This window comes from Pseudorasbora parva, chromosome 24, assembly GCF_024679245.1.
Source record: "Pseudorasbora parva isolate DD20220531a chromosome 24, ASM2467924v1, whole genome shotgun sequence".
NCBI classification, from domain to species: Eukaryota; Metazoa; Chordata; class Actinopteri; order Cypriniformes; family Gobionidae; genus Pseudorasbora; species Pseudorasbora parva.
The window spans coordinates 16,769,309-16,784,244 of record NC_090195.1 but is presented as its reverse complement, the minus strand read 5'-3'; the positions used below and the strand labels follow the sequence as shown (position 1 = coordinate 16,784,244).

Sequence of the window (14,936 nt, the reverse complement as noted above, 5' to 3'; positions counted from 1 at the left end):
ACTTGCCTCAGTCTGTTGCTCAGGAAGCTTCATGTTGTCAAAGATCCTGAACACAATGCGGAACAGATCCTGCCACCAGTGTTTCTCATAGGTGTGACCGTACGTCTTCATCACCTCAAACATCACTGTCAGACCCCTGATAAACAAAACAGAAATATACTGTAATGAGGGGGGAAAAGATTGACAATACTGTACATGTGATGTACACTTTGAAACAGGCACTAAAACATAACTAGCGCTGGGATCATGATTAATCGGATCCAAAATAAAAGTGTGTGTTTACATGATATATATGTGTGTACTGTGCAGGGCGACATTAAGCCTGTTCACGTGCTTATCATCTGTCATTTACTTGTCAGAGTAAAAAATGTGCTTGTCCGGAATAATAATATTAATTATTATTATTTTTTCGTAAAATATAATTTATTCTAAAGCAATATTCTCAGCTTTGACATATTTAAATCTGGATATTTGTACCTTTTATAAAGGGCACTTTTTTTGCCTTATCTTATTAAATATTTTATTTTATATTCTTAAATTTGATCAATTAAATTAGAATAAGACACTATAGGACTGTTACAGTCAAATTACATAATTGACACTGAAAAATCACAACCGCATTAAATAATGTTATCAGATGGTTTTAAAAAAATTGTTTGTATGTACAAACAATAAACGTTGGAAAGAATGTTTAAGCATGAAACTAAACTGCCAGTAGGTGGCGCTTGGAGACTATCTTAATGAGTGATTCATTAAGTCGATTTGTTGAAAGGTTGATTCATTCAAGAATGAGGCAATTGTTTATGAGCAGGTCATTGAATCTTTGATTCAACCGATTTATTCTAAACACTGAATGATTCTATAACACTGTTGCTGTTAGATGCGTTACGGTTCTGCTGCGATCTTTGCTTGGAACTATTTTCGCTGCTGAAATAGAACAAAAACAGTCAATATTACACCTTAAATGTAAGTGACTTAATGTTAGTTCATTGTTTATGGAACTGTCGTATGAAATCAGTCCCATTTTCAAACATGATGGTTTTCAGGAAAACAGCACTCTTTGTAGTGTGACATTATCATATATTATAAGTATAAAAAACCTCCACATTTCGATTTTTGCCACAGTATGTTAACTGAGTTTCTCTGTGTGAGCGGCACTCATTTGTTTTGATTTCTCCTCGAGAAGCTGCGCGAGCGTCAACAGCGCAACCTTGCTACTGTCAGCTCATTATACTACATTATATTATTATCCACTATCAATCGCCACTTACACTAAATGAATGTGGAATCATTCTTGCATCTTGGTGATTTCCTTGTTATTTTTTAAAAGTAAAATTCTCTTTCCCTTGCTCCTTCAAAAAATCCACTTCTCCCGGACAAGCGTTAATGTTGAGCCCTGCTGTGTATAATTATTATGTATATAAATACACAAACACATATGCATGTCTCTATTTAAGAATGTTAGATTTATATATAAAATAAATTATATAAATGTATATACAACATGCAAATATTTCTTAAAAATATACATGAAGGAGTGTGTATTTATATATACACGTCATAATTATATACAGTACAAACACACATTTATTATGTAAACACAAACTTTTATTTTGGATGCGATTAATCACGATTAATTGATTGCCCAGCACAAATTATTACCCCTTTTATATTACTCTTTTCTAATTTTATTTATTTTAAAATGGCATTTATTCCTGTGATCAGCAGCCATAACTCCAGTCTTTAGTGTCACATGATCCTTCAGTAATCATTCTAATATGCTGATTTGCTGCTCAATAAATATTTCTTATTATTATCCATGTAAAAAAAAATGTTGTGCTGCTTAAATTATTTTGTTGAAACTGATATATTTATTTGAAATAAAAATCTTTTGGCTCTGACCTGGTCCGGACGTCCAGCTTACACCTGTTGATGATGCATGAGAGCTCAAAGAGGATGGGGAACCAGCCTCTCACCCAGACGCGGTCCTCCGGCGCGACGTTCATATCATCACTGGTGCAGTCTTTAAACGCCTGCCGGCACAAAACATAAGCAGTTTACTCACAGAGCCACATTTGCTTTGATATCGCATGTTAACACATACTCAAGCACATGCCTGAACACACATGCCGCTTGACTATAAGCTGCATTTATAGATCAAAAGGTTTTTTCCCAAAATCTGGCAACACTCTGTGAGATGAGGTGAAGGTCTCCTTGTGGGCTGCCTTTGCTAATCTTCACTTTAGAAACACAGGCATAAACGCAGCTCGTAATACAATCACCCTTCATGAAGAGCAGAAAATAGATTGCTTACATTTTCCATCTACTTACAAAAGGCTTTAGGTTTTTCTCATTAAGGCATCTTGTAATGAGAGTTTCCTCATTAAAAGTGCCTTGTGCTCTCCTTAAGTGTAGTCCATTCAGTGAATGTCTGTTGAAAGCCTGACCCGGGGTCAGATCATAATTCAGCGTTATGGAGAGCGCACTCGTTAGCACTGACCTGAGGTCGGTCGGAGACGTATTTAGCGCAGTGGCGGATGAGACGGATGGCCTCCATGCTGGTGTCAGGGAAAGAAGCATTGCAGGCGAACTCAGACAGACATTTGACAGCATCCTGGAAGGAGTCAATGGTAGCTGGGAAATGCTTCTCAAATACATTCGCTGTGAGGATGAAAAGAGACGGCAGAGCCTTAAACAAACAGCATTTTATACACATACAAATTAATTAAAAGTAAATGTTCACAATGCAAATCTTCCTTCCCAATCCACCAAAGCTCTTTAACAACATTAACACATGACCACCCACTTGCATATCAATGACTATTCAGCATATTTAGCAGCTTTGCAAATGTTTGTTGCTCATTGTACATGCATGGTACATTATTACATTTAGAAGACTTAAAGGTGCAGTGTGTAATATTTATGAGGATCTATTAATAGAAATGCAAAATAATATACACAACTATGTTTTCAGGGGTGTATAAAGACCTTACATAATGAACCGTTATGTTTTTATTACCTTAGAATGAGGCATTTCTATTTACACACCGCAGGTCCCCTTACAGCGGCATTTTACCGAAATCACCAAAATCGACATTTTACGGCGCCATGTTTCTACAGTAGGCCTAAACGGACAAAGTGCTCTACAGTGCGCTAGCTACTCTCTGCTCTCTCTGACGGCAACATTTTTGTCCTGTGTCGGCCACCGTAGTGTCTCTATGTGCTTCGAAAGGGAGGGGTGGGTGGTGGGCAGTTGCAATTCACAACCTCACCGCTAGATTGCGCTAAAATTCACAACCTGCACCTTTAAAGCTATAAAAGCAAAAACAGTCTGTAATTAAAAGTGTGGAAAATTATAAATAATAAATACTAGGGGTGTCCGCAACTAAGGATTTACACAATCGAATCAGGTGACACACCGGACGCGAAGCTCAGCACCGCGCTTCAGGTATCTCACACTAGATGTGCACATATACGTGCAAGCTCAATTTTGAATCGACTTCTGACAGAAGAGCTGCACGATGGGTGTATCTTGTAGCACAGGGTGAAATCAGTATATACATTGACAATTTGAGTGAAATATAATATAAATTCAATATAAAACCTTGAAATGCCACAGCTGGATTTTAAACAGCCGTGTGTGTACACTCATTGAAAACAATGTGTTTGAATTTTAAAGACGCGACGCTGAGCTTCGCATCCGGTGTGCGACCGGACGCCAAGCTCTCAGCGCCACGCCACATCATGTACTAGAAATATATATATTTAAGGTACTATAAAGTAAAATCTGAAAGTGAAATTTCAGTGAAAATGTTTCAATTTAGCATTTTTTCTAATTTAATACAAAGTTGTTATTTGTATAACCATATGATTTTTATGACAACTTTTTGTGTTCTTGTGATCTTTTCAAGTGGTAAAACTTTCTGCTTATTTCCAGGTTTAATAAAAAAAGAAAAATAGGCTACAGAAGATAGGACTAGATGGAGGCAGATGATTCGCTGTGGCAACCCCTGAAGGGAAAAGCCGAAAGAACAAGAAGAAGAAAAAAAGACAAGAATAAATACTGGTAATTGTGGTCTCAGACTATTGAACCCCAGTGTATTACAAAAGGCTCTTAAATATTTATTCCTGTCTTGTATCCAAAATCAGAGTATCCCTGATCTCCATGGAGGCACTTACTGACGATGTGTCCAGTTGTCTGGAAGGCCAGCTCCACTATGCTCTCATCCTGATCGGAGGCAGCGAGATGAAACACAGAAAAAATGTTCTTCCACCCTGATCTAATATTCCCAGCCTGAGAGTTGACCATCTGGGCTATGCAGCGGACCACCATGTCCCTAATGGTAGGAGATCTGTAGATAGAGAAGCAGCGTGTGAATAAAGCAGGAAAACACAAACACGCACACGTTCTCTTCATCTCATTCTGCAGGGGCAAACGTGTGTAGACAAGTTCATTTTTCTCCATCAGTCATAGAGTTTAGTCATGATGGCTTCTGACACCGTGTGTGTGTGTGTGTGTGTGTGTGTGTGCACGTGTTCACTCACTAAGCCTAATGAGTACTGCAGGGTCCATATAAGCTAACATAGCTTTCTCTTCTTCGCTTCTTTGCAGAGATGGAGCTATTTTGAAAGTAAAGATTGCCAGGATGCATATAATTTAAAGTAGTCAGGCTACATTTTCTAAAAATGTGTTGGCTACTTTGACTCAACAAGACATTTATGAATGTGCAAGCATCATATTTTAAAATATACTAAATTTACACAAAATAAAACAACTGAAAATCTTTACATAACTGAATTTGAAAACAGCAGTATTTCATAAAATGTTTTCACTACACTCTGCCAGTTTAAAACACATCTCTTTACAATGACATACACATAGAACATTATCAGTTCATATTATTCAAGTTAGTTAAATGATTGTTAAGCTGCATTAACTAGGTCTACCAGAACCAGGAACACTTCATATAACACCTGACGAACTTGTTAAATCATAAAAAGAATGGCATCTATGCTAATATTAATCTCTCTGTTTATCCCGAGGTTTACTGTAGTCACCTGGATCAAGATCAGATGGTGGACCTCCGCCTAGACATGTCCACAACACACACAGCCCTGAAGTGTCAGCAGAGACCATGTCAAATAGACTCTCCCTGTGATGGCCTCATTGACATCAACAAACCCGTCTCCTGCGCGATGACTTCGATCTTCAACCGGATGGAACTGGACAACTACTCTGAATGTTCCGATCTAATATGACTTCTGATTTGTAATGTTGCATGGATCATAATCATATTGTTTGTTCGTTGGCCAGAGGAGAACTAGCACCCCGACTGAGCCTATGTAATTCTCCATTTTTTAAATCTCCATTTTTTTCTCCATTCTGTCACCTTTGGATTTTGGCTTGCTTAGTTGGGGACACCAAATATTCAGCTATATTACTGATCTGCCTGCATTTACACTATATGGTAATTGAATCTGAGCTGGATGACATCACTGTTTTCTCCAGAGCAGCTGTACAGCCAAATCAAATTCTGTTGCATTACTTTCCTGTTAACACTGTGAAGATGCTTTGAAACAATCTGCATTGTAAAAAGCGCTATATAAATAAAGGTGACTACAAAATTCAACCCTTTAAAAAAATAATAATCTTAAAACATCTTAAAAGCAATTTATTAAAGTTAATTGTTCATTACCAGTGCTTTTATCGTTTACTAAAACTAAAATGTATCTAATTTTAATTAAAATACAGCTTAAATCAAATAATATATATAAATTATTTATTATAATACATATATTATTTCAGTTATATTCAAAGGTAGATACATTTTTTTTAAATAATAAATGAAAAATAAACCCTAATATAAATGACAAAATCAAATACCAAAATAACTCAAATAAAAAATGAATATAATTCGCAATATTAATGAATGCTATAATAGTGTATACATAATACTAAAATAACAATTATTTTTAATAATAAAGTGATCGTAACAAACTGTTTAACTAAGTGAATACCAATGCTAATAAAAAGAGACACTTTAGTACTTTAGTTTGAATTGCTGAATATAAAAATAGTTTTATGTTTAATGTCAATTTTGTGTGATTTTTCTACCATATTATTTTAAATGTTTGAAATATTTTCTGAATATTTGTGTTATATATATATATATATATATATATATATATATATATATATATATCTTTTATACATCTTTTGCAGGATGTTAATGTAACTAAAATGTCATTTATTTATTTTTATATATTTTCCATGACTTTTAAGGCAGTGCCTACTTTTCAGAAAAAAAATTTGTCTTTGGAAAAATTACACTATGGATCTACGGTCACTTGATTAAATTTTTTTGGTATTTTACCATTTAGTTATTCTCAAGGACTCAATTATGCGTTGTTAAATGTGCATGTTAAAGGGATCCCCTGGTGTTGAGACTTGTATGGCTTAATATAACATAAATGATGTCTCTTACTGAATTATGTAGTAGAAAACCCATGAAAGATCTACGTTATTTTAAAAATCGATTTTGTATTTGGACCATGGGCGGCGCCATTTTGTTTGTGTTCTAGGTTGATGACATAGAGTGGTTGAACTCCTCAATCAGCTGGCATTACCCGTAGCTATTTTTACCACAACGCAACTCGAAAATTGTTTCAGAGTTAAACAAAACCAATGAATTCCTTTGTAATTATACTTAAAACACACTCAAACATACATGTGCACACAAACTCACCTACACAAGTCACAAACAGATCGGCGGGCGCGCACACGACAGGCTCTGTCTCAATCGAGATGTTGGGCTGCTCAGTCTCCACGACAGGGGCTGAATCTGAAATCGACCCTATACCCTTAAATAGCGCATTATTTGAAGGGACGGACATTTGTAGTGTTGTCCGACACCATAGTGGACATGTTCAAGTGCAGTCATTCAGTCTCACGTTCCACCGCAATAACGAGTGTACAGCCGATTTACAAACAGCTGTCCGACTTCACGCACCCAAACATACATGTGCACACAAACTCTCTCTCTCACACAGACTCACACACACCCCAACAGATCGGCGCGAACACACACACACACACCCCAACAGATCGGCGCGAACACACACACACCCCAACAGATCGGCGCGAACACACACACACACACACACACGCACGCACTGCGTGCGAGCATACATAACCCTCAATCTATTCCCTGTGTTGATCCTAGATAGACTGTTGATAGTAGATTAACTGTAATGCCTAATGTGACCAGCAGAGGGAAATATCTAGGTAGGACGATGGGATAAAGTAAGAGAGGCAGGATGTTTTGGTGATGATGCATGCGATTGAGACAGAGCAGTCTGTCAGTGTGTGTGTGCGCGCCCGCCGATCTGTTTGTGACTTGTGTAGGTGAGTTTGTGTGCACATGTATGTTTGAGTGTGTTTTAAGTATAATTACAAAGCAATTAATTTGTTTTGTTTAACTCTGAAACAATTTTCGAGTTGCGTTGTGGTAAAAATAGCTACGGGTAATGCCAGCTGATTGAGGAGTTCAACCACTCTACGTCATCAACCTAGAACGCAAACAAAATGGCGCCGCCCATGGTCCAAATATAAAATCGATTTTTTAAATAACGTAGATCTTTCATGGGTTTTCTACTACATAATTCAGTAAGAGACATCATTTATGTTATATTAAGCCATACAAGTCTCAACACCATGGGATCCCTTTAAAGAAAGGAATTTAGAACTATGTAATGTAACTAGATTATTAAACCAAACATTTGATTATGTCTACAATACATTTCCAAAAAGATCACATTTTACCAACACTTAAAAGGAGAACATTTTATATATGTAAACAAGGTACTGAACATGACATGATGAAGATTTAAAAATATGTGGACGGAGGCATTCCAGTGTCCTGAATCCAGAACAGAGCCCTTTAGATGACATTTAGAGGCAGTACATCCGCCTGAGAGAAAAAACAGCTACACTCAAAACAAGCCTTGTGCTTCTAACCTGTCTTAAGGCAAGGCTTGCACAATTGTACGACAAACCATGCATTCATCACAATTTCTTTGGCTATTCAACTGACACTCTATATATGAAGGTCTGACTTGCGTTATTAAGTGATATTTCACTTTAATTGCAGTGTAAATTGACACGCTCACCTGTTCTTTTTCATTATGTGCTCAAACGGCCTGAGGAAATCCTTCTGGAATCTGAAATTGGCCAACTCCCCCTTCTCCAAAAATTTCATGGATAGCTGCCTCAAAGAGTCCACAGCGAAAATAGCAACATCCTCATTGGGATTACAGCCGACCTGGGCCAAAACAGAGAGTGAAAGAGACGGGAACATTAAAGCACCGAAAGTGCTGTGTTTTCATTTTCGGCTATTCTTCAATCTATTAGATATGCCCTCCCGCAGGCAGAGTGAAATTTAAAAGCGTCATTAGATTTCTCTGATATCGTACAAAGCCACCGAGACACACACTCTTCATGGACCGATTTCCTTCCAGCGTTGATTTGGTGGCTGCTTTGAACTCACCTTATTGAAATGATCCCCTATAACCTCCCATATTCTGGACCACTGCAGCCTGATACGACCCATGTTGTAGTACGATATCTCCACGATCTTCTGCAGACTGAACATTCGAGGGTGTGTAGGGGAAGCCAATTCATCCATCGATACAGCACACAGCCATCGGACAAAGTCCACTGCAAAACACAAAAAGGTGTCACTTAAATCAGAAAGGAGTGTGAAGCTTGCAACGCCAAGGTCATGAGTTCGAATCCCAGAAACAAACACTGATAAAACACAGTTTGCGTTTTTTTTTTTGGGTGGGAATTAATCCTTTAATTCAGCAAGGATGCATTGAATCAGAAGTGTCAGTAAATACTAAAAGCTTTCTCGTGCTATCGCCTTGACAATAAAGTGAGGGTGAAATTAGCTTAGAATATGCCACCGCTACGTTAACATTACACCATCCACTATCGTTTTTCTTTTTTATGGAAACAAAAATCATGTAATTCAGTTGAATTACAGTCGCTTAAATTTGAAACTATTTTAAATGTCTGCTCTACACTGTGTGCGACTGCATCTGAGCTGCAGGAATCACAGTTCACTGATAACGTGACGAGAGTTAGGTGAGATGATTGACAAAGTGAACCATGGCGGAGGATTCATGTGCAACACAGCCAAGTGCCTGTAAACGTCTTATCTTGTAGAATGAAAGCTCAGCACCGCCGCTCCCTGTACAAAGAGTACGTGAGGTCGTGAATCAAAAGCGAAAGTATGCTCCCCGATGCACGCAAATTAGGCTACATCCAATAGCCTGTCTCTCAATATCAAAGCTACTTGTGATATACTTTGTTTGCACTTTGAATATTGAGAGAGTAATTTGATTATGGTTTTGCATTTAATAAGACTAAGAAAAAAATGTATACAGTTTTTATTTCTAGGTTCAATTTGTGAAAAGGACTTCAATTACTTGGGCACATGCAGCCTCAGTCAGAAGTTCTGGAAGCTCTTTGGAAGTTCTGGAAGCTCAAATTTGACTTTGTTTGTTACAGTCCGTGTATATTGTTGGATTTCAATACAAATGATAATTCATACTCTGAAAGTAGAACTAAAATGACATTCATTACAAGATGATTAGTTTTAAACATTAAAAATGCACCTGTAGACAATTTTTCCAGTCATGAATTTTGTCATTGAGGATTTCTTATAAATATTGTACAAAAATGTAATCTTGTCTCGTTAGCCAAGTGTCTCGTCACACCCCTAGTAAAAACACTTAAAAAATTACAAAAGACTGAAATAAATACTTAAATTAATGAAAAATCCTTAATATATACTCATCAAAAGGATTATTAGGAACACCTGTTCCATTTCTCATTAATGCAATTATCTAATCAACCAGTCAAATGGCCGTTGTTTCAATGCATTTAGGGGTGTGGTCCTGGTCAAGACAATCTCCTGTAGGGCTGCACGTTTTCAAGTTTTTCATTAACCGTTAACCGAGGCCCTTAGCGGTTAATACTCGGTTAACCATAGTGTGCGTCAGGGTTATTTTTAGCTTATTAATTTGACGACCACCATCTCCATAGTGAACGCGCCTATAGAGAGAAATGCACATCATGGATTACACAATCAGAGAGTAGCCTATTTCTTTTCGTTTTAAATTGTTAAAAGACATTTCAAGTTTCTTAAGATCTATTTCATGTCTGCGAGGCGTACGTTGAGTTTCGTTAAATTAGGATGAGATGCGCTCCAGTTCACGAGCAATGCGAGTGGCCGCGAGGTGAGGGCGCCTGCATGATTAGGTTATTAGTAAAATATGCAGCCGAGAATGATTCACACAGACAGCGTTTGACTCGCGCGGCTGCTGAGCCTCTCCCGGCAGAGTTCAAGCATCTGTGAACCCGTCCCTTCAGCTCTGGCCATCTTGCTTTCAGTCCGCGATTAGCTTTTTTGTTTTCTTCATTACAGTTAAAGTAACGTCTGCTTTTCTCTAGTCATTCACAAGTTTCTCACTTAAAACTTTCTTTCTTCTGCTCCGTTATGCACAGCGCGCGCGGCTCGCGCTCTGCTTCTGCCCTAATGCGACTTATAGTCCAGTGCGATGTTTGTTATTTTCCTCTTCATGACAAATATTTTGACTGATGCGACTCATACTCCGGAGCAACTTATAGCCTGAAAAATGCGGTAAGCAGTGCATTGCAATACTTGCATTTTGCCCCGTCACTCTCATTTTTAAAGTGCTCCCACGCTTTCTTTGCCCGCTTCATTGCCCGCTTAGAAAGCTGGTCATGACTTCTTCTTGTGGATATTACAAATGTCTGGCAGCGCTCTTGCGGTCTCTAGGGGTGCAAACATATATTACAACTAAATTCAAAGCACGTCATTGACGCCACTTAACCGAGTAAAATGTTTCACTCGGTTACGCAATTTTTAACGGTTAATCGGTCAATCGGTTAACCATGGACACCCCTAATCTCCTGAACTCCAAACTGAATGTCAGAATGGTAATTAAAGGTGATTTAAGCTATTTTGAGCGTGGAATGGTTGTTGGTGACAGACGGGCTGGTCTGAGTATTTCACAATCTGCTCAGTTACTGGGATTTTCATACACAACCAATTCTAGGGTTTACAAAGAATGGTGTGAAAAGGGAAAAGCATCCAGTATCGGCAGTCCTGTGGGTGAAAATGCCTTGTTGATGCTAGAGGTCAGAGGAGAATGGGCCGACTGATTCAAGCTGATAGAAGAGCAACTTTGACTAAAATAACCACTCGTTACAACCGACGTATGCAGCAAAGCATTTGTGAAGCCACAACACGCACAACCTTGAGGCGGATGGGCTAACAGCAGAAGACCCCACCAGGTACCAACCATCTCCACTACAAATAGGAAAAAGAGGCTAGAATTTGCACAAGCTCACCAAAATTGGACAGTTGAAGATTGGAAAAATGTTGCCTGGTCTAATGAGTCTCAATTTCTGTTGAGACATTTAGATGGTAGAGTCAGAATTTGGCATAAACAGAATGAGAACATGGATCCATCAAGCCTTGTTATCACTGTGCAGGTTTGGTGGTGGTGGTGTAATGGTGTGGGGGATGTTTTCTTAGCACACTTTAGGCCCCTATAGTGCCAATTGGACATCGTTTAAATGCCACGGCCTAACTGAGCATTGTTTCTGTCCATGTCCATCGCTATATGACCACTAAGACTGTCAACAAATATTCTAAATTCGAATATATATTCCAATAGTAAAAAAAAAAAAAGAATTTCGAAGGTGAAAATTAATATTCAAAAAAAAAAAAAAAAAAAAAAAAGCAGAAAAAAAATCCCCCGCCGCGGTAGCAGAGGCGCGGCTGTCTGCATTGAGAGTGAGTGCGCGCATTGGGGTTCAGGGACAGGTCACAGGAGTCGCACTGTCACTGCTAAAATTGGACGCATCTTGCAGGGGAGATAGCAGAAAGTGCAGAGCCCAACTCGACCACAGCAGAGAAAGAGATTTTAACTCCATAATCTAAAAAGCCATGTCTGGAAGTACGTTGGATTTTGGTCGGTAGGAGGTCAAATTGTTGAGCCGCGAGAAAGTTATATGCAAGCTATGTAAGATACAGTTAGCATACCATGCCTAATTTTATTTAACGTTAAACAGAAACATTAAAGTGTAGGCTACTGTACTGACTGAAGAGATATTGCGTGAATAAAGGATAAATGTACTGCTTTCACTGGCATGATTATTTACCATGTCAAGGAAAAGCTCCATGTTTAGCACAGCAGAGCTAGCTCGGAGCGCTCAATATGCTGTAAAACTTCAATTAATATTAATAATATTTGTTTCAATCACTGAATGAAGCCTGCTATATTTGGGACAAGAGTTGCGAGTCTCGCGACCTTAAATTGCTTGCACAAAACTCTTGATCAGCACTCAAAGTTTGTTCATTTAAACCGTTATCCGCAGTGAGGACGAGAGACCGCACGCGCATAAGAGAGAGAGAGGTCTGCGCTCTGCCGTCTTGGCCATTAGTTAATTTATATATAATAATAATTATATAATTTACAATAACAATCTACTTGTTTTTGTTGTCAAATATGTATAAACTTAAATTGACAAACTATACAAGTAGTTATTGTCTCTTTGTATTAATTTGTCCTGTTATTGACGTAATGCGCATCATTGACAAAATGCGCGCCCAGATGTTCGAATAGTTCGAATATTCGTGTTTGTTTTAGAGGGAATATTCAAACGTCATTTTTGAGCAATTTTGACAGCCCTAATGACCACCATGTACCCGTCCTCTGATGGCTACATCCAGCAGGATAATGCAGCATGTCAGAAAGCTCAAATCATTTCAAATTGGTTTCTTGAACATGACAATGAGTTCACTGTACTAAAATGGCCCCCACAGTCACCAGATCTCAACCCAATAGAGCATCTTTGGGATGTGGTGGAACGGGAGCTTCGTGCCCTGGATGTGCATCCCACAAATCTCCATCAACTGCAAGATGCTATCCTATCAATATGGGCCAACATTTCTAAAGAATGCTTTCAGCACCTTGTTGAATCAATGCCACGTAGAATACATATATGTATTCTATATATTATATATATGGGGTGGCACAGTACATGAAAACAAACGCTTGTCTCGGTTCGGAGCGTGTGCGTTGCACGGTTCGACACATGCACAATATAGCCTCATGCCCGTATGTTACCTCAGACAGTGGGTGTCCTTTTCGTGCGAAATAGGAGTGTGTGGACATACGATAAAAGACAGTAAAAGTGGAGTGCTGCAGGTCACGTCACGTGTAGAAATGGCAGTTGGGAGAAATGAGGAAGGCTGGCCGTAGTTGGAGGATGCGCCAGCGTCGTATAACGCTGGCTTTACACCGCACGCGCAAGCAGTGTGTTGACAGGGCAGAAGAAGTGTGTATGGAGAGCGGGAGCCGCGCACAGCAATTATGCATTCACAATGCCAGCGTTTGTCTCGCGCAGCTGAACCGTGGCTCGTGTATTGCAAATATTGTCAGATGAATATTGTCCATTCTGTCACCTTTTCCAGTGTTTTCTTGACGCCTGTCATTCTCATGCTTTAATTTATGAAGGGCAGCATATATCTGCTGCAAATATGACCGTACGTGTTCCCATCTGTCCCAAACACATGCATATAACATGTTGTATATAAGTATAGTTCATATGATAAATGTAACATTAAAGTTAATATAAGGTTCTAGTTTTAATAATTTAAACAGTCCTTGAAGCTTGGGCAAAAAGCTGCTCACGCAGAATTAAAGCCACTGTACATTGTTCTGATTAAAATTGACATGATTACATGAAAAATTTTACGGCAATGTGTTCGACAGCATAAGCAGGAGACAGCCAGTTAGGATACAACTTCTACATGATGTAACTTTTTTTAAATACTGTATTCTAATGTGTGGATAAAACTGAACCGTGCCACCCCTAATATATAGAATAGAATAGAATAGAATAGAATAGAATAGAATAGAATAGAATAGAATAGAATAGAATAGAATAGAATAGAATAGAATAGAATAGAATAGACTTTATTGTCCCATTACTGGGAAATTTGTCTTAGACATCGTAACACGGCCAGTGTACAATAGGACAATACATACATACATACATAAAAGCCTACATAATAATATAAAAAATACAGCATTGTATCTCAGACATAAGATTCTCTATTTAAGATTTTGACCGCAGTTGGCACGAAAGAATTTTTGTAACGGTTTGACTTACACTTCAAAAACAAAAATATATATATATATATCTCACCACAACCTTTTCATCATTAATAATAATAAGAAATGTTTCTTAAGCACTAAAATCAGCATATTCAAATAATTTCTAACGGATCATGTGAAACTGAAGACTGGAGTAATGATGTGGAAAATTCTGCGTTGCAACAGAAATAAATTACATTTTAATATATATTGAAATCGAAAATCTTTATTTTAAAATTGTAATAATGTTTCACAATATTACCATTTTACTGTATTTTTGATCAAATAAATGCAGTCTTGGTGAGCATAAGAGACTTGTAAGAGACTGCTTGTAGTGAGCAGTAGTGTAAGTCATAAATAAACTTGTCTTGTACTTACCGATGGCATTTCCATCAAGTCTGGTAGAGCCTGTGAATATCCTGCAGGGAAGAATATCTGCATTAATAACATTCCAGGAGCATATTAGTGTTTGTTACATTAGGAGGTTCTTCAGAATTAATGATAACCATCATACCGGTCCACAGCGACTACCACACTTTGCGAGCTGGTCTCCCCGATAGACTCCTGAATGCTTGCGATCTGTTTGCGATCAACATTCCCTCCTATTGTGAGAAAAAGCACAGTTGGATTATTCATGCAAGTGCAAACTTAATTTCACACTGCTGGATAATTATACTGGA

At 38.1% G+C, this 14,936-nt stretch overlaps 1 protein-coding gene across 1 annotated transcript in view; it reads right to left on the bottom strand.

Moving 5' to 3' along the window:
- Positions 1-14,936, bottom strand: part of arfgef1 (ADP-ribosylation factor guanine nucleotide-exchange factor 1 (brefeldin A-inhibited)) — an 86,734-nt gene that overhangs the window by 10,886 nt on the left and 60,912 nt on the right. Inside the window, exons 24-31 of the mRNA XM_067434594.1 lie at positions 14,771-14,858; positions 14,635-14,675; positions 8,547-8,716; positions 8,170-8,321; positions 4,180-4,352; positions 2,501-2,661; positions 1,903-2,033; positions 7-136 (exon numbers count right to left, since the gene is read on the bottom strand). Of these exons, the coding sequence (XP_067290695.1) occupies positions 7-136; positions 1,903-2,033; positions 2,501-2,661; positions 4,180-4,352; positions 8,170-8,321; positions 8,547-8,716; positions 14,635-14,675; positions 14,771-14,858 (1,046 nt within the window). The remainder of the gene's footprint in view (positions 1-6; positions 137-1,902; positions 2,034-2,500; positions 2,662-4,179; positions 4,353-8,169; positions 8,322-8,546; positions 8,717-14,634; positions 14,676-14,770; positions 14,859-14,936) is intronic.